At 52.9% G+C, this 26,578-nt stretch overlaps 1 protein-coding gene across 3 annotated transcripts; it reads left to right on the top strand.

Annotated features, from left to right (window-relative positions):
• The first annotated feature begins 1,756 nt into the window (after positions 1-1,756).
• IGFBP2 (insulin like growth factor binding protein 2) lies at positions 1,757-26,453 on the top strand. 3 transcript variants are annotated; one of them, XM_069467315.1, is made up of 4 exons: positions 1,757-1,937; positions 23,438-23,664; positions 24,370-24,510; positions 25,954-26,453. In XM_069467315.1, the coding sequence occupies exons 1-4, from the start codon at positions 1,871-1,873 to the stop codon at positions 26,116-26,118; spliced, it is 600 nt and encodes a 199-aa protein (XP_069323416.1). In that variant the 5' UTR covers positions 1,757-1,870; the 3' UTR covers positions 26,119-26,453. The 3 variants fall into 3 exon arrangements, with proteins under 3 accessions (XP_069323416.1, XP_069323427.1, XP_069323408.1); XM_069467326.1 differs by having other exon boundaries at positions 1,757-2,197; XM_069467307.1 differs by lacking the exon at positions 1,757-1,937 and adding an exon at positions 2,340-2,858.
• Positions 26,454-26,578: the final 125 nt, after the last annotated feature.

Here is a 26,578-nt window from a genome sequence, read left to right as displayed (position 1 = left end):
AGAGAAGCGAGTAGCTGAATGAATGAAGCCACTCTTAGCCTCTCAACAGACTCTTCACCACCTTTCATTTGCAGCTGCTGGGCGTTGCAGCAAAGCCAGAAAGAAAATGAGGGGCCCTTCCGGGAGTGTTTTTAGAGGTCGTACCTTTTATTCACTCAACAAATGTTTACTGAGTGCCTACTAGGTGCCAGGTGCTATATTCTAGACCTGTGTGCTGTCCAATTGTAACTACTAGTCACATGGGGCGATTGAGCATTTGAATTTTGGCCAGCTCAAATTGAAATGTGCTATATGAGATACACATCAGAGCTTAAGGATTTAGTATGAAAAAAGGGAAGGTTAAATGTTTCATTGATAATTTTTAGTATTGATTACACATTGAAAGGATAATATTTTGGATCTATTGAGTTAAAGTATGTTAACAATGGATGCCACCTATTTCTTTTTACTATATTTTAATGTGCTTATTGGAAAATTTAAAATTGCACGTGTGGCTCACACTTGTGGTTTGCATTAGATTTCTACTGGACAGCATCCCTCTAGACCTTGTCCCTACTGTGTGGGAGCTCAGTGGGTGGGACCACGAGAAACAAGTGACAGAGCAGGTTCAAAACACGGGGACATACAAAAGTGGAATGATCAGGAGCCTCCTCGGGGCTGTGTGTTTTTACTTCTGTCAGATCTGCACTCTACACAGCTATAGTGACTTCCAGAACTCTAGCTCTGTCTATTTCACTTCTCTTCTCAAACATGGATGCTGTATCCCCTGCTGCCTGCCAAATTGAGCCAAACCTCTATGTGAGTCAACTGGATTTCCTACCTCCCCTGCTGCTCCCTCCAAGTGATCAGCTCTCTGACAGAAGTGGACTGACTTTCTGATCTCCTACCTCACTCTCCCATTCCCGTGTTTTTGCTGCGGCTGGTCCCTCTGCCTGGAGTGCGCTTGCAGTGCCTGCATTTTCCCTGGGAGAATTCCAAGCTTCCACTACAATTCTGACTCACCCAGGAAACTCCTCTGCTCCCCCCTGCCCATTACCTCTCCAGCGGAATATTTCTCAAAGCCTCTGACTTACTTACCAAACTCTTCCCCATAACTCTTAGTTTCTTAAGACAAGGAACTTGCCTTCCTGGAGGCATCTAGCTCACCTTCAGAGCCAGGTGGCCACTTGGTTAAATAGCTGTTGAATAGAACCAAACAGGCTCTGAGCCTTAAAGTTAGAAAGAGTGGAGTGGAGGGGTCTGGTGAGGTGGGACAGGGGTGGGGGGTAGGGGGGTGGCACTGAGATATTGGAAAATTAAACCTGGGCTGGAGGCAGCTTAATGGTTCATCCCTCACCAAAAGAATCTCTCTAACAAGGGTCTTTGTTAGGGCCACAATACAAGATGGGTGATGATTAAGGCTGAGTCCAGCCTGGAAAGATGGGGGTTGGGGCAGCTTGGAAAGAGACTCAGTAAATCAAACGGAACAATGAAGGGAGGCCATAATTGTCCATCCGTATTATTGGAGAAAGCCATAAATGACCTTCCCCAGAGCGATCTCCCACACCTGGAGGGCTGATCTGACCTCTCCAAGACCCCTGCAGCAGTGTGTTCAGGGACGTCTCCTGCAGCAAATGCCTCGGGATTTGTAGGCGGGGGCCCAAGTTGCTAAGGGATTATTTTGGCGGGGCGGGGGAGGGAGGGGTTTGGGGGAGAGGAAGGGAACAGTGCCCGGAAATTGCACTTCGGATCCTCATATATTGTAGTCACGAGCTCCCAGATTTGGGAAACTGCAATGCTCACTAAAAGGGGCTGTTTGGGGATAGCCTGGTCTAGACCGGTCTGAACCTCCGTAAGACCCACCTGATACCAAGTCACTGTCCGAAGCAAAATGTCAGCGGAGGGTGATACCCCAAGGATGGAGGGAGTTGGGGTGATGGGACTGAATCGACTTGAAGGTCAAGACTGTGCCTTATGTCCTTTGTGTTCCCCGGGCAGTTAGCCCGGTGCGGCCACGAGGGGAGCGCGCAACTAAGTCCTTCCGAACTGAACTGAAAGGAGACAAAAGCACCCGCTCTTCTCCACTCCCAATTCGATCCTACCCCAACCTGCAAGTTATTCTTATTCACCGGGAGTCAGGGAGCCAGGGCTAGAGGAGCGTGGAGGGACGCGGCCGGGGTGGAGTAGGGGACCCACAGCGCCGGGAACCAACTGCGAGGTGGGCGAGTGGGCGTGCGCGCATGCACGTGCCGGCGCGCGGGAGTGCCGCGGGAAGGGGGTGGTCTCCAAAAGGGGGAGGGGAGAAGGCAGGGGGCGGGGAGAAGCAGGCCCTTTAGGACCCGGCTGCGGCGGCGGGGGAGGAGAAAGAAGCGGAGGAGGCGGCTCTCGCGCTCGCAGGGCCGTGCCACCTGCCCGCTCGCTCGCCGCCGTCGCGCTCCCTATCGCCAACATGCTACCTAGACTGAGCGGCTTCGCGCTGCCGCTTCTGCTGTCGCCGCTGCTGCTGCTACTGGGCGCGGGCGGCGGTGGCTGCGGGGCGCGCGCCGAGGTGCTGTTCCGCTGCCCGCCCTGCACGCCCGAGCGCCTGGCCGCCTGTGGGCCCCCGCCCGCCGCGCCGCCCGCCGCGGTGGCCGGGACTGCCGCCGGCGCTCGTGCGCCCTGCGCGGAGCTCGTCCGGGAGCCGGGCTGCGGCTGCTGCTCGGTGTGCGCCCGGCTGGAGGGCGAGGCGTGCGGCGTCTACACCCCGCGCTGCGCCCAGGGGCTGCGCTGCTACCCCCACCCGGGCTCCGAGCTGCCCCTGCAGGCGCTGGTCATGGGCGAGGGCACTTGCGAAAAGCGCCGGGACGCCGAGTACGGCGCCAGCCCGGAGCAGGTTGCAGGTAAACGCAGTCTGGGATAGCGAGTTGGAAGAAACTTGGAGGGCAGCTGGGGAGCCTGGCTGGCGGCCGCTGGGCGGGGAAGGAGAGAGCGGCGGGACCCCAGGGGCTGTTTTAGGGGTGGAAGTGCGGAGTCCCTGACCCGAGCTGGGGGGACTGCTGAGAGCGGGAACCCGAAAGTCAGGCCCGGGGAGGAGAACTGGAGTTAGACAAACGGAAGAGCCCTGGCTCCTAATTTGGTGGGGATGAATGCGGTCAGGAAAGGCACCCCTGTCGCCGTAGTCTTCCCCGGGTGGAACGTACCCCGACTTCTAATCTGGAGGAGGGATTGACTGTGGAGGAGGGTGTTGGCTAGATCTGCGGGAGTGGGAACTCGAAGCTTATGTGGGGCACTGCTTGAGTCGGCGACTGCCGGCCAAGGGTCCTGGTGGGATCGCTGCTGGGAGGCGGAGGCTGCCGGGTGCCGGTGACACCGGGAGCCTCGGATGAGGAGAGGGCGGTAGGGGGAGGCGCCGGCGCACTGAGGGACCCTTCCTTCTACTGGGGTTGTGAGGTGGGAGGAAAGGACTTGTCGGTACTTTGTAGGGTGGGTTGCCTGGGAGAAACGGTACTATTTTGCGTAGAGGGTTCTTGCTACCAGGTTGAAAAGAAAAATAAGAGGAGGCATTTGGGAGACGAAGTGGAGACCCCAGCAGTTGACTTAGTGTAATTTAAGCCCGCTCGCCGGCTCCGATCCCGGGACGGCGACAGCCAGGCTGTGCAGTTTAGCATCTGGGCTCCAGGTCAGAAGGCAGGAGGATGCCGGGGCGGTGGAAGCAGCTGCTCTTACTCCAGCCTGTGTTACGCTCCCATCCCCCATCCTGAACTGAGGGACCTTGCCTGTCCGATAGAATGGGGACCCTGGGGTTCTTTGTTAAGGGGCCCTCATCCCTCCCCAAAAGTTATCTGAGGGGCACAACCAGGCTCTAGGGAGTTCCTTTTTTTTTTTTTTTTTTTATGAAAGCCTCCTGCCCCAGTGGTCTGGAGGAAGCTGTAATTATTTTCTTTTCTCTTGGAGACAGTGGTGAAATGTGTCCACTGCCTGCTGCTGTTGTTTAAAAAGCAAGTGAGTCTGATCAAGTTTCTCAAACTTAAAAAAAAGAAAAGTGAAAACATTCTTGCCTGCTTCTCGGCTTCTGCGGTCTTTGTAACCCCCCCCCCCCCATACAGTCCTCCCCCCTTCCTCTGGGCTGCTATTGTTTTTTTCCTGTTCTCCTTGAGAATGGAACTAGGGGTCAGAGTTGAAATCTTTCTTCTATTTCTCTGGCACATTTCACCCTGGAACACAGAGCAAGTTGGGGCTTCCTCTAAGTGGAACCCCAGTCCCCTTCTTCTCCCTTGCTCGCTTCCTTTTGGAAATTAACCCTTCCCTCCTGCTTCTCTTAGAAAGTAATAAGAAAAGGAAAGAGACCCCCAAAAGTCCCTTCACTGCTGGGACGGTGCCCACCCCCCTTTCCTCTTCATCACCCTCCCACCCGTGGTCCACCAGGGCGGTCCTGATCGGTTTCTGATCTGAACTCTGGCAAACTAAACATCTTCCTCAGCAGAGTGAACTTTTCAAAGGGCCTCTAAGTTCATAGAATCATTTGGATGGTTTGGATGTTGACTGTTTTAATAAAGCGTGTGATGCATTTCCTTCCTAATGTTTTAGTATTTTTTTTTCACTCTTCATTCGTTTCAGTCTAGGCCAGAAAACCAATTCTCCTGCTTCCAAATCCCTGAAGCAGGTTAGGGTCTTTAGCCCGGAACAGATGCGGGAACAGATGCGGGGGATTTCCCCCCCTTCACTTTTCCCTGGAGCCCGGGGTAGGGAGGGGTTGTCAGGGGAGCCCGGGGACAATGCGGTGAGTTCATGGGAAGAATGTCACTCTGGATTTTCTGCCTGGTTATGGGACTTCCCTTCCGCCAGCTCGCCCCAGCTGCCTCCTCAGCCTTCTCCTCCCAGTGCCCAGACGCCTTCCGCATTTTTCTCTTGTGCTCCAGCCTGGGGAGAAGGGGACATTAAGCAGGAGTTGGGGTGGGGGGATGGAAGCTCAATGGGTACACTTCAAAGAAGTGACCAACATCAGGGGTGCCTGAGACAAGAGTAGGGCTGGGGGGAGAAGAGTTCTTTGGGGAGAAGCCTGGGCTTGCAGGGGTGCAGGGAAGAGAGGGGACAAGGTTGGAGGCTCCTGTGGAGAGGGTCTTGGGCTGGGGCAGGGCCTGGCATTGCTCTGTGGAGTGCTGGGGTCCCAGTTGAGGGGTGGGGACTGGCCCAGATGAGACCTTAGCACTGAATCCTGCTTTCTTCTACTCTCCTTCTCTCATCTCCTCTCCCCTCCGAAGAATGAGCATCCCCCCCACCCCCAGCCTGCATTCCTCTTTGAGCAGGTTGCTTTTGAGAATTTTAAACATACCCTCTTATTTCGAGGCAGCAAACCCCAGCAGTTCCGGCTTTGCTGTTAGCTCTTTTGTCTTTGTTCCCAGGACTCAGGGGCTGTGCTGCTGGCTTCCTGGGGATGGCAGGGATGCAGGGGGTGGGGGTGGGGGTAGGGGTGGGGGTGGGCACATCGCAGGCAGGCGGTGGAAGAAGTGGGTGATGGTGAGCCTGCATCCATGGGGGTGATGGCTTGGGACTTGTTGGTTCAAAGACACTGTGAAGTCAGACTAGAGGGCAGGGGTGGGCAGGCCTGAAAGAAAAATGGAAGGAGGACCCCATGATCTGCCTGAAGCCGGGACTTTAAAATCATGTGGGTGTGTTTGGTGCTGGAGTGGGCAGAAGTGCCTAGAAAGGTCAGGGGAAGAGAAGGGAGTAGGCTTGGGCCAGGCCGGGCCCTTTCAGAATCGAGGCCGGGCTGGACTGGTTCCCTCGGTGTCTCCCCAGCCTCCTTCCCTGCCGCGTACAATGCCGGGGATTATGCCGGGGGGCGGGGCCCCAGAGTGGCCGTCTGGCCCGCTGCACATATAAAGGTGCTATAGAAATGTGCAGTCATTCAAAGTCCCAGGGCAGACAGGCGGGCGGACCGGGGAGGCTGTGCATCTGCAGTTGCTGGGGGAGAAGGAAGGGGAGAAGAGGCCAGCACTGATTTACAGTGGTTCAGTGCAGCTTCAAAAAAGAGGGGGAAAAAGCAACGGGACTTCTGGCTCCGAGCACTGCTTTGCATAAATTTGCATACCGAGTTCAAAGTCGTAAAATAGACTGGGGAAATGAGTGGGACCCACTGTCACTGATTGTTAACACCACTACCTTCCGCCGCCCCTCCCCCCATCTGGACGGCACTCCCAGCACTAGCCGTGCTAAGCTGCTCTGCCTGAGTCACAGGCACCACTGTGCTGGAAGCAGGGGACAGGGGGTGGAGGGCTGCTCCCGGGGGCCCTCTGAGAGACCCAGCAGGAAGTGGCTCTGTGCACCCTGGCCTTGGAGGCGGGGCCCGTTAAAGGGGCGTGGCCCGACAGGTTCTGGACGGGGAGGCTCACAGTGTTCTGTCTCCCACTGCTGCCTGGGGCTGCCATTTGCCCATGATGGGCTGGGATTGGAGGAAGTCGCAGAATTGGGTCTTTTTTGCTGGAAGTTTCCCTACCCACCTTTCGCATATACCCAAAACGATTACTGTGATAGGTCCCTTTGTGTAGTTATAATGACCCAATTCCTTAAACAAGATATTTGAGGAAGCTTTCAGAAAAAAAAAAAAAAATCCTATATAGCAATGTTAAAGTATCTTACAAATCAGGGCTAAGGAATGCCTGGGTTAGAATAGGTAATAGAGTCTAGAAGGGAAGAAGAACCCGTTCATTGTGGTCATGAGGATCTGTCTGCACCACAGCTCTTGGCCAATTGGGCTATCGAGTTTCCTGGTAGGCACAGGGAAGAGGGAGGCTTAGATGGTTCTCACTGCTATCCTACCTTAGCATTGGGCTTTAAGATAAGATTTTCAGGCAAATCATTACTTTGGGTTAGGAGATCACATGGAAATTAGTCCTATAAAAATGCCCTGGGTTACCTGAGAGCAGGAGCATGTCCCATCTCACATTATCAGACATTTGAGGGTTTTGAGAGAATCACTGTTCTCTGGCCCGGGGATCAGGTTAGCTTCCAGTTGGTTCTCCACTTGGCAGTTCTCTGCCATAGAAGATAGGACGTACAATAGCTAAGTTTTGATAAGAGGAAGTTCTGAAAATTCTTGGCCCTCATGGATTGGAGAACAGCGTAAGTATGTACAGGGCCTGGAAGGGCAGGGCAGGGGCTGCGGAAGGGAACGAAGGAGGAGCAGAACGTATGTGGATCGCAGAGCTACACTCACAATTGGTTTTGTTGGTCTTCCTCACGTGCTGCAGCACTGTACCACAAAAAAGAAAAATATTGAAGTTTTTTTTTTAAACATCTGTGTATCTGGGGACTGTTTTATTTATTTATTTTTTAAGGGAGTCCATATCCAGGGAGTACCTTTGGCCTCGGCCTCCCTCTCTGTGTTCCCCATGCCCCCTGCCCTTCCCAGCATTCTCCATCCTGTCCCTCGGTCCCTGCAGACCGTGCTCTTCTCTCCCAGCCTTCTCCCTTCTCGCTGGCCCAGCGAGAACACCTGGCTGCTCGCTAGGTAAGACGGGCAGGGCTCAAAAATAGGGAGTGGGAAATATGGTGGCCCCAGCCTTCCTCTGAGTTCCAGTCAGAGGGTTACTATATAGGTGATTGGAGACTAGAATGTTTGAAAAAATTCGAATCCTTAAATGAGGAGAGTGGTTGACCAGGCTTTGAGGGAGGACTTCAGTAGGCTGAGGAATGGGAGAGTCCCTCCCACGGTGGTTAGTACTTGCATTGTGGCCGCTGAGACCAAAGCATGGAAGAGGGGATGATACATTAATCTACAAGGGGAGCCGGTGACCCAGTTGGCAGATGTTGTAGGCCCCTCTGCTTCTCCTTGCTACCTTTGGCCGGCATTTTACTGAGAGGAGAGCCAGCTGCCAGGAGATTGGCCGTCCTCCCATCTGTCCTCACCCCGTTATGAGCTGACTTTTTGCGTGTTTGGTCTCCTGTCTTTCACCATCCCTGCAAGGAAGGCTCTTCCACCTCCGTGTCATGGGTGTGGACAGTGGGCATCAGGCAGGGGCCACTCTGCAGGTAAGTAAGGAGCGGAGAGACTAACCTGGCTGTCTCCCCTCTGCACCCTCTGCCTCCACGGCTGAGCAGGGGGTTGGGCTGTTGGCAGAAAATAGCTTTTGACCTTGACAGCCAGAAGTTTTGCTCCTGGCCACCTGCTGTGTGCAGGTGATGTATGGGACACAGCCAACCACTGCCAGATTCGGGTTATGTGGATTCCCTCCCCTCCAATGAGAGGCCCATGTCCTGGAGCTTGGGGACTTCAAAAATGCAAGTAGCCAGCATGCAGTGGCCAGTCAAGAGAGACAAGAGGGTGACAGGGCAGCCTCTGTAAGGAGTGGACAGGTAGCAGATGCTGGTGGGAGCAGCCTGGCCTTTGCTGTCACATTGGCCTGGGTTCCAGTGCAGACCCATCTCCTAAGACCCGAGTGGTAAGTAAGGGCCTTCTGCAAATGCCAGGTTCCCCGTCAGTAAACTAAGGATGATGTCATCTCGTTCTTGGAGGGCATGTTAGGGTGATTGTCATATGGAAAGTATTAGTAGGTTCTCATTCATGTCGGCTGCCTTCGTTTTGGCAAGTGGCATCTCCTTTGTCACAGTTAGCTGGCCCTTAAAGTGAAGGCCAAACCGCACATGTCAGGCAGGCCACTCACCTCTGGAGGTCCAAATCCTGGGTGCCTACCACATACTAGTTACCTGGGGTAAGAGATGTAGTCCCGCTGAGCCTCAGTTTCCTTCTCTGTAAATCAGAAATCGATGGTACTGACTTCATCGGATGGTGCCTGTGCGGGTGTGTGTTTAAAGATACACAGTACGTATAAAACCTAAGTGCTTGTATTTTGGGGATGAGTCACTTGATTTTCATCTTTTCACCCTATAAAATGGAAATGTCTGTACCTCTCTGATCTGCTTTCACGGGGCTGTAGTGAGGCCCTTTGTGGAAAGGGTCATGGAACTGTACTTCAAGTGCAGTATAAACCCAGTGGACAATGAGCATGGGGTTGTGGACGGCAGTCTTGCGTCTTTCATGGGTGATTTAGGCATGCTCTTTGGGACCCATGTCCAAATGTCTGGGACTGACCGTACTTGATACGAGAGCGTCTCTCTGCACTGCCTAGAATGGGGGTGGGAGGGACTCCAGTGGACACCTGGGTTCTCATGCCAGCCTTGCTGCTCATTAACAGGTGACACAGGGCTGAGTCTCACCTTCACTTGGCCAGCAATGCTAGAGGACCTGACCTCCCTGCTTTCGTTGTCCAGAGCACTGGAGAATCCCCAAGGCCACATCTCAGGGTAGGGGAAGGTACTCTCTGTATAGAGGGCTTTCCAGGGGAAACCTGCTAGGACCCAGGCTTCAGAAAATAGGGTCAGTGCTAGCCAGAGTGGTCCTAACACAGTGGTCTCCAATCTTTTTGGCACCAGGGACCAGTTTCATGGAAGACAATTTTTCCACGGACTGGGGAGGAGGAGGCGGAGCTCAGGTGGTGATGTGAGTGATGGGGGCAGGGGCTGTAAAGACAGATGAAGCTTGCCCACCACTCACCTCCTGCTGTGTGCCCCTCACTTCCCAAGTTTAATGGAAGACAATTTTTCCACAGATGGGTGACCCAGTCCCTAACAGTCTGCACGCCGTGGGTTGGGGATTGCATTCCTAACACAGCACGTAGAGTGAGTGTGCAGTTGTGCAGTCATCAAAGTCAAAGACCTCATGGCACTCATTTCCTGCACCAGGAAAATGGGGCTTTCAAACCTCTGAACCTAGGATGCCAGAATACGATGAACGTGATCCTGGCAAAGAAATTGAATGTTCTTTACAGAAAAGTGACATTTGCTTGCGACATTGTCTCCAGAGTTTACTAGCTCTGGAGTAGGGATGCAGCATCTCATTTTGCAGGGGCTCAAGGATCCTGAGCTGGGTTGGGGGGCCGTATTCGGAGTGCTGGGGTCTTACCTAATGTCTGGTTCCATCTGTGATACTGGAAGGCCCTCTGAGTGGCCGCCTGTCTGTGCGCAATGATGCCGTCTCTGTTCTCTGGCATCTAATGAGGCAAAGCTCTGGGAAGGTGGAGAAGGCAGACACTTGAGTCTTTGGGGCCAGTGTATACTATGGAGAAACCCAGGACAGTGGGAGCAAAGCACGGTGTTGCCACTGGGAAGCCCGAATGGATTAGTCTTCCTAGATTCTCTGAGCTCTTTCATGGTGGTGGGGGGAAGGAAAGGCATCTTTTACAGATGGGGGAGTCCAGGGAAATGTATTGGTTTTCAGGTTCCAGTGTGTCTCCACTCACTCCCCCCTCCACCCCTTCCAATAGCAGGCTGTGTGGGGTGCAAGAGATTTAGTTTTCTCTCCTAGAGAAAGGATCATCTCCCTGTACCTCTCCTCCTCCTCCTCCTCCTCCTCCTCCTCCTCCTCCTCCTCCGACTGCTGACCCCTGGCCCTTCCCTCCCCCTCCTGTGGCCACTCCTGTTCCTTGACAAAGCCAGGGAGGATCTTGGCTGGCTCAGCCCCTGGGTGTCAGTCACAACTCAGAGGGAGACCTTGCTCAGAAACCGGCTCCCCCGGAAAGAAATACAGAGTCGACTGTACTCAGGAATTTTTTCCCTTCCCTCTTTTTTGGGGGAGGAGGGACACTTGGCAGTCCTTGGGGCCCTTCTGGCCGCCAGCCCCACATCTCTTCCTGGCTGTTGGGAGGCAAGGAAGGAGTGAAGTTTGGGGAGAAGGGGGCAGGGGCTGGCCAGCTGCCAGCTGCCGGGCAGAGGAATTGGCCCACAGGCGCTGGGGAAGTTGGCCCGGAGTGAAGCCTGGGGAGGTTTCTAATTAGTGGGTGGGTGAAGGTGTGTCAGCCTGTGTTCATTCAAGGAACTGAGCTCTCCCAGCCAGAAGTGGCAGGGGGAGGGGGCTGAGCCCCGGAAGGCCTGGGTAAGGTGGGGGGAGGCAGCAGGAGGAGCCTGCTCGGTATGTGCCATCCTGACCATATTCTGGCTACAGAAATCCAGGTTGGGTTTGGGGTGCAGAGAGTCCTAAGCAAAGAGAGTCACCTCAAACGGTAAATGATTAAATAATAGTTAAATTTGCTTTGTTCTAGATGTTGTCCACGTCTACCAGAAAGCCCAGTGGCTTTTTTTGTTTTGCATTTTTCCCCCCTCAGCTCTGTTTTAGCCTTGGGATTCCTCCCACTTGACAGAGGAAGAAATCAAGGCTGCATTCAGGTTCAAATGCCAAGGTAAATGCAGACCAGAATGCAGTCTGGGTCTCCGGATTCTCACGCCAGTGCTCCTCGGTTCTCTGTCAGACTCACGCATGCAGGAAAGCAGTGAATTATATACTGCTTCTTGGAAAAGCTCCTTTTCCCTGGGAGGTAGTAATTAAGGCATAACTTCTCAAAAATGTTCCTTTACGCAACTCTCCAGGAAGTTTCTTTCAGGGCCATTGTCTTTACTTCTGGACGGAGGTGCCAAGTTGCCTCTGGATGGTGAACTTGCTTTCTAAAGTGCCTGAGGCCAAGGAAAAATGAAAATGGCAATTCCCCTGTGCCTGTGCCCTGCCCCTGGGACTGCGTGATAACGCCGTGGGTTTTTATGGCAGCAGGGCTGGGAGGGGTGTCAGGCAGGATATGGGGGGCTGGGATGGGTTCACTGGAGCCTCAGGCTTTTGAGGTTGGGTGGGGCAGCTGGCATATGACCGATAGCTCCCCTGAAGCCCTGGGCCCCTGAAGCCCTGGGGTTAAAAGGTCATGGTCAAGGGTCTTTCCTCAAGTGACGGGATGTGGCCAGATGCCATTCTGGTTGGTTAAGAGCTATGGAGCTAAACAACTGGGCTTTGGTTTTGGCTCGGCCACTGGCTACGTGACTTTGTGCAGCTACCCTCAAACTGTGGCTCTTTTATCAAATGTGAGAGAGGATAAGAAATTATCAACCTCATGTGCTTGCTTGATAATAAAACAAAGTTATGTATACGAACCACGTAGCACAGAAACTCAGATAATGAAATAAGGTAGTGCTGGTTCTGACCCCATCTTTTCATCTCCCTCTGACCTCCGCACACAACAGGAGAATGGCAAGGGCCTGTTTTTAGGTATTTTCTGATTGGTCATTTTGAGAATACTGTTGGGTGTGGCTTACTCCATGGGGTGGGGCCCACCTGGACAGCTGCGGCTTTGGAAAGCCTTTACTGGGTCCAGAGGGGAGTCAGTGGTTGAGGGTTTTCCAGTGGGCAGCACAGCCCTGATGTCATTGTCCCTTACTGTGCTGATGGCCGCCTGGGCCCATTTGTGCCCCGGAAGGTAGGACTCTCACTCGAGGCTCTGCTGGTTGGCTCTGGTTTGGTTTGCTGCCTCTTAAACCAACAGAACGTGGCCAAGGAAGGCAACGGATGTGACGCAGTATTGTATCAGACACGATTAGTGAACTTTTAGTTGAAGACAGAGAAAAGCATGGTGACCTATTTAAAAACACTTATTTATATTCAGGACACTTCTTGTGCTGGTTTGAGAGTGTGGCCGGCAATCCTGGACATCTTTGCAGGTTTTAAATTTCTTTTTACATCCTCTGGGTTCAATTTGTCAGGCCTGGAGTGTCTGGGAGCAGTGTTGTTGGGGCGGAGAAGAGGCGGGAAGAAGGGGAGGGTGGAGGGAGAGAGGTTGGGAGGATTCCGTTTTAATTGCTGTCTGGGAGCTGGGCTGTGGGATGGCACCACTGGCCCTGAGTGTGGGGACAGCTGTTTCAATGTGGGTCCTGGGAGAGGCAGTGTCTTCCCATCCCACTTAAGGCTTCCATTTGCTCACTGCCTTTCTTTACCCATAACCACTCTCGCTGATACGAGCCCTGGATGGGGCGGAGAGGCCAGAGGAGCCAGAAGAAGGATTAATGCAACAAAGTTCTCCAGGGCAACTGGTTGGTGCTCTTGGGAGAGTCAGCTTTTCTAATGTGTGAACATTGAATACACACTGCGGGCAAGCTCAGAGACTGTGTTCAAAAGCAGTGGTCATACCACCTGTAGCACATGCTTTTTGATGTTGGAGGGGGACAAGAAAAGCATTTTAACAACTTGAACATTATCCAAGAAGAAACCGAGTCAGTAAAGATGTGTATACATGCTGTGCAAATGGTGCCTGTTTTAGCCTTTTGACCAAGGCTCGTGGGAAGATCTTAACGTTAAATAATGAAGTCCCTTTATGGTGGTAAGGGGTAAGAGAATCAAGTCCGGCAGGTATCTGCTTCTTCACTCTTGGAAAAAGAAAGCACAGTATCTTCCTTCCAAAAAAGTAAATCGAGCACACAGAATGTCTTCTTTTCTCTCCTTCTTTTATTATGTATAATTTTTTTTAAAGCTCTACGAAAGGTAAAACCAGGTTTATGCCTTCAAGAAGCTTCCATCCTTCAGAGGAGGAAGGAGAAACATGGACCCCGGCTTTTGGCCAGCGGACCAGGGCTAGAGTGCTGGGAGGGAAGTTGAGTCAAATTACTGGGGGACTTTGCCCCGCGATGCCTTTCATCGACTCAGTCGCGTGGCCTTGGGACACTTGGAGGCCACGTTGTTCATCCTTCTTTCTCCTCAAAAGGTTCCTCCTCAACTATACCAGAGGAGAGTTGTACAGTTTCTTCCCATGTGCAATTTATAACTTGTTTTTGTTCTTTCTTATGAAATTCTTGGATGGCTTCTAACCTGGATCTCTCCTGTTTTAGTTTAGGGCTGCTTTCTCTCTGGTCCGTTGCATCGGGTATCATTGGCCTGCAGGTGTCTCCACTGCACTGTCCCCTTTGAGCTGCACCAGGGTGAGCTTGTCCCTTCGCTTTCTGTCTCAGGCCTGAATCATCTTGGTTCTGCCCTCTCCCTCTTCTAGATTCTGTGACCCTCTTCTGTTATCTTTGGGTCCTTCCTCTGACTCATTTCTCGGTGTTTCATGGGACAGAGAACTGGCTGGGAGCCCACGGCCAGGTTCTGACTAGTGGGCAGGTGACCCTGGTAACATTGCATTGGCTACTGAGAGTGGAGGTGAAGTCTGCCATGTCACTATTGTTTGGTCCTCTTCCAGCCAGCAGCAGGTTCCAGGGGCACCCAAGTTGATTGACACCCCTGCTTGACAAGGGAGGTGAAGGGTGGATGGTGTAAGAGGCAACTTTTTAAAAGAAAATTGTAAAAATGCAGAAAAATACTAAGGACAACGCAGGAACACTAGTTTACTACCCAGAACTGTGAGAGGTTTATACTTTGTCCACTAGCATGCAGTACTTAGTGTTTATCTTTCTTTTCTTTTTTTAGACACCACAGAAGCTGTGAAGTGTTTATCTTTCTTAGCTAAACAGATTTGTATGCATATATATGGATGACCAATATGCATGTGTTTGCATACGTTGCATCTACATGTCTATGTATGCATGCATAAAAATATGTATATGATGGATGACCAATAATGTCCATGTTCTGTTAAAGTAAATTGAAAATGTATGTAAAGATTTCATTCTCTCTCAACATTAGGTTGGTCTATAGAGGTCAGAGCTATTCTTTTTAACTGCTGTGTATTATTCCTTTGCATTACCCTACTGATTTGATTTATCCATTCACCTAGTGAAAGACTTCCCAGTCAGGCTGCTGATAGTTTTTTTGCAACTACAAATAATGCTATAATGAACATTTTTGTGCATGTGCCCTTGTGCACATGTAGAGAGAAGCAAAATTGCTGTGTCAGGCACATTCTTCCCATTCCCAAGGCCCCTGGTCCAAGTTTGCACCAAAGCATGCTCTACTCACTTGGGCCTTGGCAACTAGGCCACCTTGCCAGTTTCCCAGATGACTTTAGTTGAGCCAGGGGAGAAGTCTTTGGGTCCCATGGAAAGCAGTGAAAGCTGATAGTGCTGTTTGCCATCTTGATATCAATTTCTCTGGCTCTTCAAGGACAGCTTGGCTCACAGAGCCCCAGAGGACCTTGGCTGAATTTGAGCATGTTTTTGTTTTCTCAAGCTGTCTGCCTCAGCCCTGACCCTCCCCAGGTCTTTGCAATTCCAGGAATGACCCTGGTGTTTATAAAGCAGCCCTTTAGAGAGCACACAGGCAGGGAGGCTGTAAAGAGGTTGTGCTGTTTCTGCTCACTCAGAGGGAGCCCAAGATGAGACGGCAGTGAGGGCATGCTCTAGAAATCTCCATGATGCCTGTCCAAGAAGGGCCCCCTGCGTGCATCCAAGCCTGCATATGTGTCTGTTTATGTACCCCTGAGTCGATGGGTAGAAAGCTGATGAGGCTGTGTCTTTGCAAAGTGTACACGTGAGGCCGTACTTTTGAACAGAAGAGGCATCTTTCTCCCCTCACCAAGTTGTGCTTCAGGAAACTCAGGCAGAAATTGAGAATCACAGAGGAATGGGGGCCCTGGCAGTGCCAGAGCTTGAGGGGTGTTGTCCAAAATACAGGTTTCTTGGCCTTGCCCAAGCTTGCTGTCTCTGAGTCTCTGGGGCTGGGGTCCAGGACACTATTTTTAGCAAGTACTTCATAAGATTTTTGACGAACAGCTATGTTTGGGAACCATTGACCTACTCTAACTCCCTGAATTTACAGATGAGCACACTGAAATCCGCAGAAGGTCAATACCCTGCCTGGTGTCACTCGGAATCTCAGGGACGGTGGTGAAGTCAGGATCGAACCTCGGTCCTCTGGCTTTCTGACCAGCATTGCGCTTCCTACCACACTAGAATTGCTTGGCCAAGGCTTGGAACTCAAGAGCCAGTGCTCAAAAGGAAATCCAAAAAGAGTTCAGGGTGGCTTGGCATGGAGGGGAGTCATTGGCCGCATGGGGGGCTCCCTGCCCTCCTTTCATGCTCCATCATCCCCTGTAGGCGTTCCTTCCCCGTGTAAGGGTGGTGGCATGTGCCCATTGGGCTCTCCATGTGACACAGTTCACTGAGCTCTCCAACACCCGGCTGGTGATAGGCCTGTTGTAGCTGCGGGTGTAGGGAGGTGGTTCCTGGATGGGAAAGGCCAGTTCTTCCACTTGTGCCATCTTACACCTGGGGCACTGGTGGATCTGGAACATCTATGGAGGCTGTTTGCAGTCACTTCTTACCACAAAGGGGATGCAGAGAGGAGGGACCACCTAATTTTTGAAAACCGTGCTGAGGAAGGACTGGGATTTCTCCCAGCACGCGGTGGCGTCTGAGAGGCGTCAGGCTTTAGGTGGCTGGCTCCCTTGCAGGAAGCAGGGGCTCAGAGGGTGGAAAGAATGGGAAGGGACTTTGCAGTGAAGCTGGGTGTCCATGGGCGATAGATGACCCAACAGGGAGAATCTGGAATGTGCCCTGGGTGCCAGCCTACACCACAGCAGACATCCACGCACTGTGCGCTGTTCCGAATTCCAGCATGAGAGGCCACAGCCACCTCTGACCTTTTGAAAAAAAAAGGCGGGGGAAGACACATAAACAGTGTCACTCACCCAGAGAGACTAAGGACTTCAGGTTAAACTTTAGCTACAAAATAACAAATAGGACCCCCTTTCTGACTTCTGCCTACCTCCTCACCCCCAGCATGGCCTGAATTATTAATCCTGGCCTTTTGGTGGGCTGTGGTATGGAACATAGTGGCTGCATGCCAGATGGAGTTTGGTGACTGCCATCAGCCATCCGAAGGGCCTGGCTTTGAATTCTCTCCAACCAAAGTTGTTTCATGTGTATGTTGGCGTGTTTACATATGAGCTCTGCCTCACCTGCACATGCGTGGCAATTACTAGCCACCCACCTGTCCTCCTTCCTTCCTTCCCTTTCTCCTTTCCTTCTGTCCACTAAATTCTGTAAACAAAGTTAATTAGGCAAATCCAGTCTTGCCCAAGGACTTCCATCAAATGGCAGAGAGCTTTAATATTTAGCAATATAGAGAATTTATGCAATGAAATCAAGCTTTAGAAGCAATAGGCAAATAGACAGTATTGCAGAACGCCCTCATAACTCATTTTTCCATGCATTTGGCCATTCTACAGATCAGACATCACCCACCCTTCCTCTCACATAGCAGATATAGCTTTCATTTACCCATTCAAGAAATAGACTGTCCACACATTTCTTCTAAAACTTGATTTTGCACACATTGAGAGTGATAATAATACTGTATCCTAAACAGCAGCCTTTATTTTAGCAAGATTATTAGTCTTATTTTTCAGACTTGAGAAATTAGAGCCAGGAGAGGTTAAAGGGTTATGATTCACAAGGGAATCAGAAGGGGACGCTGGGATTTGGGGCTCTTGACTGGTACTATTCTCTGCCCATTGGAGTTTGTTAATGAATCTTCCACTGCCAAGGATGTTAGTGGAGAGGTTGTCTAGGGAGGAGCAGGAGGAGCAGGAGGGAGGGTGGTGGTCAGTATTTATCCTTTTGTCAAGGCTAAGTGTGTTTTGGGAGAAATTAGCAAAGAAGGAGCCGTGCGAGTTCTGCCCAGCCATGGTGGAAGCAGGAAGGCCCAGCCAGCCTTCCTTCTGCTGGCCCGTCACTCAGAGTCTCCTCTTGAAGGCCTGGAATGCTGCCACCTGTTGAAGGAGGTTGAGTCCACTGGAGGAATGGTAGGTGCAGGGTTGGGTTAGATCATCTCTGTGGTGCCCCCAGCTCTTAGATTTTAAGGTAAGCATGAGATAGGAGGAGAAGGCTGGAAAGTGGTGAGGGTTTCTTCAGAATCGAGAAAAGAAGAAAGAAGGAAGACCTGTTGAGCTATTAGGAAGATGCATGATGGCTTTCGGGAAAGGTCTCATTTTCTCACCAGGCCTGGGTAAGAACCGATGCTGCACACTGCAAGCCAGAAGGACTAGGGGATTGCTTTTAGATTCTTAGGGCTTATTTTTCTAAGACAGCTTTAAGGTCTCTCACAGATCAGGAATCACCAATTTCCAAGTCGAGCGTTGAGGTCAGAACATGCCACTAGGAGACAGTGAGGTTCTAGGAGTGTAAGGATCCGTGGAACACAGGGGTTTTGATTTGTTGAGTAGGGTCATCGATGTTACAATCAAACAAAATTACACGGGGAAAAACGGGCTATATTGAAATTAAGTTTGAAAACCAGGGTATTAATGCACAGAAGTGGATATAAAGCTCTTTCTCCCGGGGCGTCAGGTTCCAGCTAGATTAGGAAAGGGGGGGCAAAGGGCAATGTAGGGACCCCGTGCCGATTGGGAAGCACCCCTGATGATGCAGAGATGTGTTTGCCGCCGTAGATCCGGATGGCAGTCCTTTGTCGTCTGTAACACGGGACAGGTAATCCATTTCCTCTCATTCCACCTGCCTTTCTCATCTCCAGCTCTCCAGGTGTCTAAGGCAGAAAGGTGTGGGAGTACACCTAAGGCAAGGACAGGGGTTCTGCCCTGCTCTGCAGGCCCTCCGCTGATGGCACTGGGATTGTTCACTCCATCATCTCCCCTACTTCTCTTCGGGACAGCTTAACCTTCTGTATATATCATGAAATTCCCTGCCTTAGTGCTGACCCATTTCCTCTGGTGCTCCGTAGGGCAGAAGAGCTAATGCTCACTAATCCATAGGGAAAAGTCTCTTTGGGGGGCCTTGGAGGTCCCTATCAACCCTCTGTAAGCCTGGAGCCGTTTCCAGTGATGTCATTTGGGTTGCTAAGAATCATTTCTTATGGTGACCTTTGCACCGTAGCCCACAGAGTTGCATACATAAGTGGTTGCCTAATAAATGTTATTCTGAACGTAACTCTCTTAGGCAGGAAAAAAATGCAACTTGGTATTTTTGTTCTGAGGGCAAATTCCATCTCTGGCTGGAGTTCTACATCTGGAATGTTTTCCCGTGGATCGCTCCTGTAGCCTATAAGGGAATATCTGGGAAGAACTTGGTACTGTGTGACGATGCCCTTGTGTGAGGGTGGGGGGCCGTGTGGGCGCTTTCCTGCTGGGGAGGAAAGGAACGCAGCTAAGAGCTCACCCCGTGTGCTCCTACTGTGTGCCAGGCATGCCCCGTATGTGCATACAGTGTCTCTCGGGATCCTCCCTGCAGCCCACTGGAGGTGGACACTGTTTGTCCTCTTGCTACAGATGAGCAGTGGAGGCACAGAGAGCTTAGGAGTTTGTCTAAGGCTGCACAGCTAAGTGGTAGGGCTGGGATTCAGACTCAGGCAGTTAGACTTTGGGGGCTGAGTTCTGGAACCTCTTGGGCTGGAAATAGTAACAAGGAATCAGGGCTTTTTTCAGCCTATAATCCTTTCTGATCACCCAGTCAACTAGTTCACTTCCCTCCCCTGGGCTTCTACTTCGAGATGTGAAGTTCAGAGCTGGCTGTTGGACTTGGGTCCTGAAGCCCCTTCCAGAGAAAGAAACAGATGCTGCACCCCCTGTAAGAAGAGCTTGCGTCAGCAAACCAGGCCCATGAATTTCCTGATCTTCTTGGCATGTTCATGGCAGTGGTGAGGTCAGTAAAGGAATGGAACAGGTGGCCCCATGAGGGTGGACAAGCTGACCTTCACTGCAGGGAGGTCGGGACACCTCAGCACAGGAAGCCAGGTCTGTCCTGGGGAACACTGCCCAGCGACTCCTGTCTTCTGGGGCCGGGAGCCAGGATTGCATTGTGACATTTGTGGACCCTGGACACTTTTGCCTCAGTGGGCCCCTTGTGTCACAAGAGCATGTTTTAAAACCATGTTTTATAGCTGGTTTTATAAATACAAATGTATTAATATTGCATATTAAGACTTTTTGATCTAAAAGTTAATTTTTTTCTTCCAGGCTTAAAAGACTTAAAAGGTCTTCTAGACCCCTAGGCGCTATGCCTGTGGTGTCCGGTGGCCAAGCTGGCCTTGCCCCGAGCCCTCAGGCCCCAGTGCACGTTATCTGTGTGGCCCCTCTCTCCCCTCACCCCTGTTTCCAGAGTTTGTAGAGCGCCTGTGAGGGTTAAACGTTGGATTGACCTCTAGGACTCGACCAAGGGATGCTTCTCTGGCCACTGTCTGAGGGCTTGGGGAGGAGGGAGCCGCAGGCTGCAGGTCCCCAGGGAAGACCCCCCGTGCCCCGCCCTGAGAAGCTGTAGACTGATGTGGCAAAGGTCTGAGCTGTAGGTAGGGAATATAGTTGAGCTAGACCTGCTTTATGTGGGGGCTGGAGTCATTTCGGCAGTGGGCTGGGAACTTCCAGGTCTTGAGAAAGAGCCTGACTCCAGAACGATGATTCCCAACCTGGAGCGATTTTGCCTCCCAGGCGCCATTTGGCCATGTATGGAGGTGTCTTTGGTTGTCCCAGCTTGGGGAGGGTGCTAGTGGGCAGAGGCCAGGGATGCGGCTCAACATCTTGCAGTGCACAGGATGGCCCCCTATAATGAAGAATTGTCTCGTCCAGACGTTTAGCAGTGTTGCTGAGGCTGACAGACCCTGATGCCACGGGGTGTTCCAGGCATTGGGTTTGGATGAGCAGAGCCTTCCCAGAAGCTCCAAGTTAGGACTAAAAATGAGCTACCTTTCCTTTCTTCAACCAGAGAACATATAATTATAGCCACAACGGAGACCAGCTGTCTTAACGCAAGCCTTGGGCGGGCAGACAAGCCTCTTCCCAAAAGGGCAGAGCCAGGTGAGCTTCTGAGAGTCACAGGCTTCATGCCCACACAGTGGAAGGTTCCAGAAGTGGTGGCAGTGTGCTGTGCCAGCAGATTCCCAGAGCTGGTGTCTTCTTCAACTACCACGTGAGCAGAACACGGTCTCAAGCCCTGGAAGGGGTGACGAGGTTTCCAGAAATGCTTCTGTGTCTGTGGGCAGGAAGCCAGCCAGGCTGGTGCGGCGGTGAGAGTGATGCCAAGGGTGAGCTCAGGTGCACAGGGCTCGCGTGAGGGCACCTGGAGGCTCCCGTTTCGTTTTGTCTTTCTCATGTTGGTCCTGGGTGGCTGGGATGGAGACAAAAGGCTCTTCTCCGGGGCTGGTGGCTGAGGCTGATTAAATACAGTGGAGAAGGACTCACGCCCAGCCTAGGCAGTCGCTGAATCCGCCTTTCCCTGCGGGTGGTGCTGGGCTGCTGGAACAGAATTTCATCAGTTCTTGCTTCCTTTAGGACAAAACCCAGAGCCCCTAGGGAATAACCACTCTAGATAAAAGAATTTTCCAGGTCTCAGAGGTTTACATTGAAATATTTCAAGTGTTATTTTTCTAAAATTCAACAATTGTGGATAGAAGTCTTTTAATGCTGAATACATGAAATTTTAACCCCCTCCCCCTTGCCGATGTCCCATCGTCGTGGTCACCGTCAGCACAAGTCTTGTTATGGGCTGTCAGATGTAGAAGTCCCCAGGGGTCATCGATGGTGTGGCCTTGTTTCCCATGCAGGGAATGTCCCCAGAGTTCTTGTGTTTGGTTTTTTAGTGTCCTCTTTCCTCCATGCCATTTGATACTTTTTGCCACTGTCCACATGCATTCTTTCTTTCTCCTTTTAATTTTGTTGATTTTCTTCTGTGGTGGCTTCGGAAACCAGGCTCACTGGAGCAATGTTATTGGAACCATCAAGGTTCTCATGTGGTGCTTGTTCCCCCATCTTGGGTGGAAAATGCCAGGACTTTAAAATGCACAGACACGGTGACAGCTGTTAGGATGCCCAGAGGCCCGTTTTCCTTTGCTTCTTGGTTTTTGGTGGGGTCCACACTGCGGGGTAGCAGGTAACTGACGCTACCCTACTCATCCTCATCATCCAAGGTGTAACCACCAGCAGCATGGATGTAGAATTTCCATGTCCCAGGTTGTATTTTAACTGCTTTGCATCCAAAATACTCCTAGCAGTTCTCTGAAGTCAGAAATATTATTATTCAACAATTTACAGTTCAGAAAGCAGAGGCACAGAGAGGTTGGAAGTGTGTGGGGGAAACACAGGTGGTATAGAAAGTGGCAGAGCTGGGATTTCACCTGAGTATGGCCCCTTGACCAGGCTGCTACCCTGGAGACTACATGCCGGGCTCTAAAGGGTGTGCTGTGTGGCTAGTGGGGACCAGCCAGTATCAGGCCCAGGGGGAGGGAGGGGTGGAGGCAAACCTGTGTTGAAGGATTCTGCATGCTGGGGACCGTGCTGGCCACCCCTTGACAGCAGGCACTGCTGTAGTGCCACACCAGGCGACTACCTGGCCTGGAAGAGGGGAGTGAGTGAGCATCACACAGCTCACAACAACCCGGAGGGGGTCTTACAGCCCCCTTCTAAGGTAAGTGCCCAGCAGGGTGGCCACTTGAGCCCACCACATGGTGCCTGGATTCTGAAGGGACCGCCAAATACCAGGTGCCTTGTCTGAAACCCTTGTGTAGGAATACTATATTTTAAGAATCATTCATTTGTGCTATCAGAGCTATATGGTTTTTGAAGGCCCATTAAAGAGGGGGAGAAAATATGCAAGATTTGTTGAAAAACACCCCCTCTGCACCCACCCAGATCTTGTTGGGACCTGCAGGCGAGCGGCTCTGGGTGGCATGGTCTGGGGTTGTTTGCTCTGCTGTGTCTCCAAGGGGCTAGGGCTGGGGCTGGGTGGTTTGCGTCCCCGCCCTTCTAGAGCTTGCTGGGCTTGTCTCCCTGGTCACAACTCTGCCGTATGATTGGGGTTCTCTCACCCTCCCCTGGCTGGCTGTGCTGCAGCCTGGGATCTGCTTTCAAGTCCCCTTCACCTGGGCTGTGCACACAGTAGGTTTAAGAACAAATACCTTGATGAGGCTTCATGCCCTGCAATGAGCTGAAACTACAGTTGAGGAAGTCATAGTTCCTGTTCTTGGGGCTCTCGGTGTAATGGGGTTGGGGGGATGGACAGACAGAAATAAAAGCATCCATGGGGTAGTGCTGTAGCAGCCTAGGAGCAGAGCATGGTGGGGACTTTGTGGGGGCCAGTTTGGCAATTTGGGGTGACAACAGGGGAGTACCCAGCAGGGGGTGTTGGCAACTGGATTCTGGGTGGCCGTGAGGCTCTCTGCCTTCTCACCCCCTCGCCAGACATACCCCGTGATCTCTGTGGTGTGAGTATTTTAAAGCTCACCTAATCGGCACCCTTTGACTATAAATGATGAGCTTCTTAACCTGGGGCTCGTGGGGGGTGAATCTGGGAGGTCCCACCCAGGAAGGGCTCAGTCCGTTCCACGGTGAGGGCTGTGCAGGTGCATTCCTCTGCGCTCCTCTGCTCTGACCTCAGTGGGTAGGGGCAGAACAGAGTGGGTGTCCTTGTCATTTTTCTGGAGTCAGACAGTCTGAATGCAAATCCTGGGTCTGCCACTGTCAGGTTTGTGATCTTGATCCTGTAACTGGCCTCTGTGAGCCTTGCCGTCTCCGTCTGTGAGAGGCGGGGAGGGTGCTCATGGCCCCAGCTCAGTTACTGCGGAGCTGAAATTGATCATTCACGTCTCTGCCTAGCACGGGCCCTGGCGTGTGGTCCGTGCTCTTAGGTGCTGGTCATCTCCATCCTTGTCCTTGTTCGGGGTCCAGGTGGTCCCTGGAGGGCTCGTCTCTCGGGGAAGATGGACCTGGAGCTCTTCCTCCCTGTCTCCTGGCAGACAATGGCGATGACTCCGAGGGAGGCCTGGTGGAGAACCACGTGGACGGGACCATGAACATGCTGGGGGGCGGAAGCAGTGCCGGCCGGAAGCCCCTCAAGTCGGGCATGAAGGAGCTGGCCGTGTTCCGGGAGAAGGTCACGGAGCAGCACCGGCAGATGGGCAAGGGCGGCAAGCACCACCTCGGCCTGGAGGAGCCCAAGAAGCTGCGGCCGCCGCCTGCCAGGGTCAGTGGGGGCCGCGTCCGGGTGGAGGGGCGGGAGTGCGTGGACAGGGGGTCTCAGCCGGGGCGGGTGTCCTGTGTTACCTGTCGGCAAAGCATTTTTCTTTCCACTTCTGCCACCAACACATTCAGTGACCTTTGGGTCAGTCAGCATCTCTGGCTGTGAGAGGGACTGGACACACTGTTTCTTGAAGTCCCTCTTCTAAAACCTGCACATTTGTCTGGTCCTGGGACGCAGGCAAAGGGAAGGCACGCCAGAGGTGACGGTGGATTCCCTGACGCTGGCTGGCTGTTGCTGGGATGTGCTTCCCTCACTGGCTGCCCCTGGCCCCTTCCCCGCCCAGCTCTGCTCTCCTGCGTGGCCCTGGGTGGGTTATGGGGAGGACTGGAGCTCGGCCACTGGGATGGGGTGTGGCTTCTCTGGAGACGACCACTTGGAGCAGCATTTGCAAGTAGAGCCCATTTTGGCCCACGAAAGCCACTGTCACAGGGCGAGGAGAGGAGTGAAAATTCACATCCGTGTGATTTTCTTTGGGGGGGCGTTGGGCATGACAGTATGGTAGTGAGATCCCTGGGCTGGGTGTCAGAAGTCCTCGTCCCACCTACTGGTGTGTGGCCTTGGGAAGGTCCCTTCCCTGTGCATCCAGCACTGGTGTTTGTGGCCCGTTATTTCACTGCAAGCGTCCTCTGTGCCTGTCTGTCCTCCCAGACCCCCTGCCAGCAGGAGTTGGACCAGGTCCTGGAGCGGATCTCCACCATGCGCCTTCCAGACGAGCGGGGCCCTCTGGAGCACCTCTACTCCCTGCACATCCCCAACTGTGACAAGCACGGCCTGTACAACCTCAAACAGGTGAGCGTGGGTGCCTACCAGGGTGGGGGGCTCCTCCTCGGCCCCAGGCCCTGGGCATACCCGGAGTCCTCTGAGGTCTGAGCTGAGCGGGAGACTCAGACTTCTGTGACCACGGGGATCGGGGTGCCAGCTGCCCGGCCAGGGGTGTGGCTTCCCTCTCTGGCCTCAGGTGGGTCAGATGCTGACCCCACTCACCCAGCCACCCGCCACCCGCACGTGGTGTCCAGGTCGGGGGTGGGGGCTCTTGGAGAGGGGAGGTGGGCTTACGCCAACGCACCTCGGCTTTCCTGGCGCACTAGCATCGCCTGGAGCTGGTACCCAGCCCGGTAGGTGGGTGGGGACCGAGAGTTTGCAGTTCTCACCAGCTCCCAGGTGATGCTGGTGGTCTGTGGACCCCACTCTCAGAATCACTGATTTCAGTCACTGACCAGGTAGCCACTCTGGTTTCCAGGTATCTCAGGGAATGTCGAGTCAGGGATGGAGAAATGCCATTGGAAATGTTTCTAAAAACTGTAATACAGCAGTATTATAAGTACAATGGAGAAAATTAAGAAAGTTTCTATAAAGCACCCAGGAGCCTGTGCCTTCCTCCCCTCACTTTCTGTTCACGTGCCCTTTAATGACCAGTGTGCGTATGCGGTATTTTCCCGGTAGCGTTATACTTACGTGGCCACAGACTTGGCAGTGATCAAACCTGGATCACTTGTCCTGTGCAGCCCACCCTGGCTTCCTCCAGGAAGTGCACGTGTGCCTTTCCCGTAAGGCAGACAGAGGCGTGATCGGGCGAAGCGGGGAGACGCTGGGGTCTCCAGCCGTCATCACGGAAGTGCCTGGCTTCGCATCTCAGCTTTGCCTCTCACCAGCTGTGAGACCTTGGGCGAGTTGCCTAACCAGTCTGTGCTTCAGCCTCATCTGCGAAGTGGGGTTGATAACGTATCGAACTCGCAAGGTGGTTGCGAGGCTTAAGCGAATCTCTGTGTTAGATATGAACCGAGTGAGCAGCGTGTCAGTTGCTCACGTAGTGCCTGGCACGTATCGACTTACTGTGACATGAGCTTGTTTCCCCCTCCCACGACAGCGAAGATCCAGTATACCAGGTCCTCCACTGGGTGGGGGCCTCCTTGAGGCTGGGGGCTCCGTCTTTTTGTCTTCGGGCATCCCAGCGCCTTGCTAATCCGAGTGGTCCCTGGGCCAGCAGTGTCAGCATCACGTTGGAGCTCGTTAGCCATCAGGATTCCTGGCCCTCCGCAGACCTCCTGCATGGGAGTCTGCATTTTAGCAAGTGTCCCCCTGTGCATTTGAGATTAGGAAGCCCCCCTGCGGCGCCAGCTGAGCACAGGGCAGCTGCCCAGCAAGCATGCGGTTGAGGGGAGGAAGGAACCGCTGGCTGTGGGGTGGGGGGGGTCCTTCACACTCTCCCCTTCTCTCCCCTTTTCTCCCTAGTGCAAGATGTCTCTGAATGGGCAGCGTGGGGAGTGCTGGTGTGTGAACCCCAACACCGGGAAGCTGATCCAGGGAGCCCCCACCATCCGGGGGGACCCCGAGTGTCATCTCTTCTACAACGAGCAGCAGGAGGCTCGCGGGGTGCACACCCAGCGGGTGCAGTAAACCACAGCCAGCCGGTGCCTGGCCCTCGCCCCACCCCCTCTCCAGACACCGGCAGAAAATGGAGAGTGCTCGGGTGGTGGGTGGTGGGGGACCTTCCAGGAGTCTTGACCTGTGTATTTATATTGGCAAGAGACCAGCACCGAGCTCGGCACCCTCCCCTGCCCTGTCCCCCCCCAGCTGGAGATGCCTGCACCCCGCTTCTTACTTCCCCCTGGGGAGGAAGGGGGTCTCGGTAGGGGAGCTGGGGTAAAGCTTTGGGAGGGGGGGAAAAAGAAATTTTTATTTTTGAACCCCTGTGTTTCTTTTGCTTAAAATTAAAGGAAGGAAAAATAAAGTGTGTGTCTCTTGCGTGAGTCTTTGGGGCCTCTCTGGGGACAGGATCCAGAGGCCCGCGAAGCCTCCCTCTAGCCAGCTTTTCCTGACTCAGTTTCTCATTTGTAAAATGGGAAGGGCATCTCCT

Source organism: Eulemur rufifrons, chromosome 1 (assembly GCF_041146395.1).
Source record: "Eulemur rufifrons isolate Redbay chromosome 1, OSU_ERuf_1, whole genome shotgun sequence".
Lineage (NCBI taxonomy): Eukaryota > Metazoa > Chordata > Mammalia > Primates > Lemuridae > Eulemur > Eulemur rufifrons.
This window is presented reverse-complemented; position numbering and strand designations above follow the sequence as displayed.

What these genes read in the sequence shown, in the direction of transcription:
- IGFBP2 (XM_069467307.1), top strand. Translation starts at nt 2,429, where the DNA reads ATGCTACCTAGACTGAGCGGCTTCGCGCTGCCGCTTCTGCTGTCGCCG. An exon ending in CAGCCCGGAGCAGGTTGCAG is followed by an intron (nt 2,859 to 23,437) that starts GTAAACGCAGTC and finishes GTCTCCTGGCAG; the next exon opens with ACAATGGCGATGACTCCGAG. An exon ending in TGCGGCCGCCGCCTGCCAGG is followed by an intron (nt 23,665 to 24,369) that starts GTCAGTGGGGGC and finishes CTGTCCTCCCAG; the next exon opens with ACCCCCTGCCAGCAGGAGTT.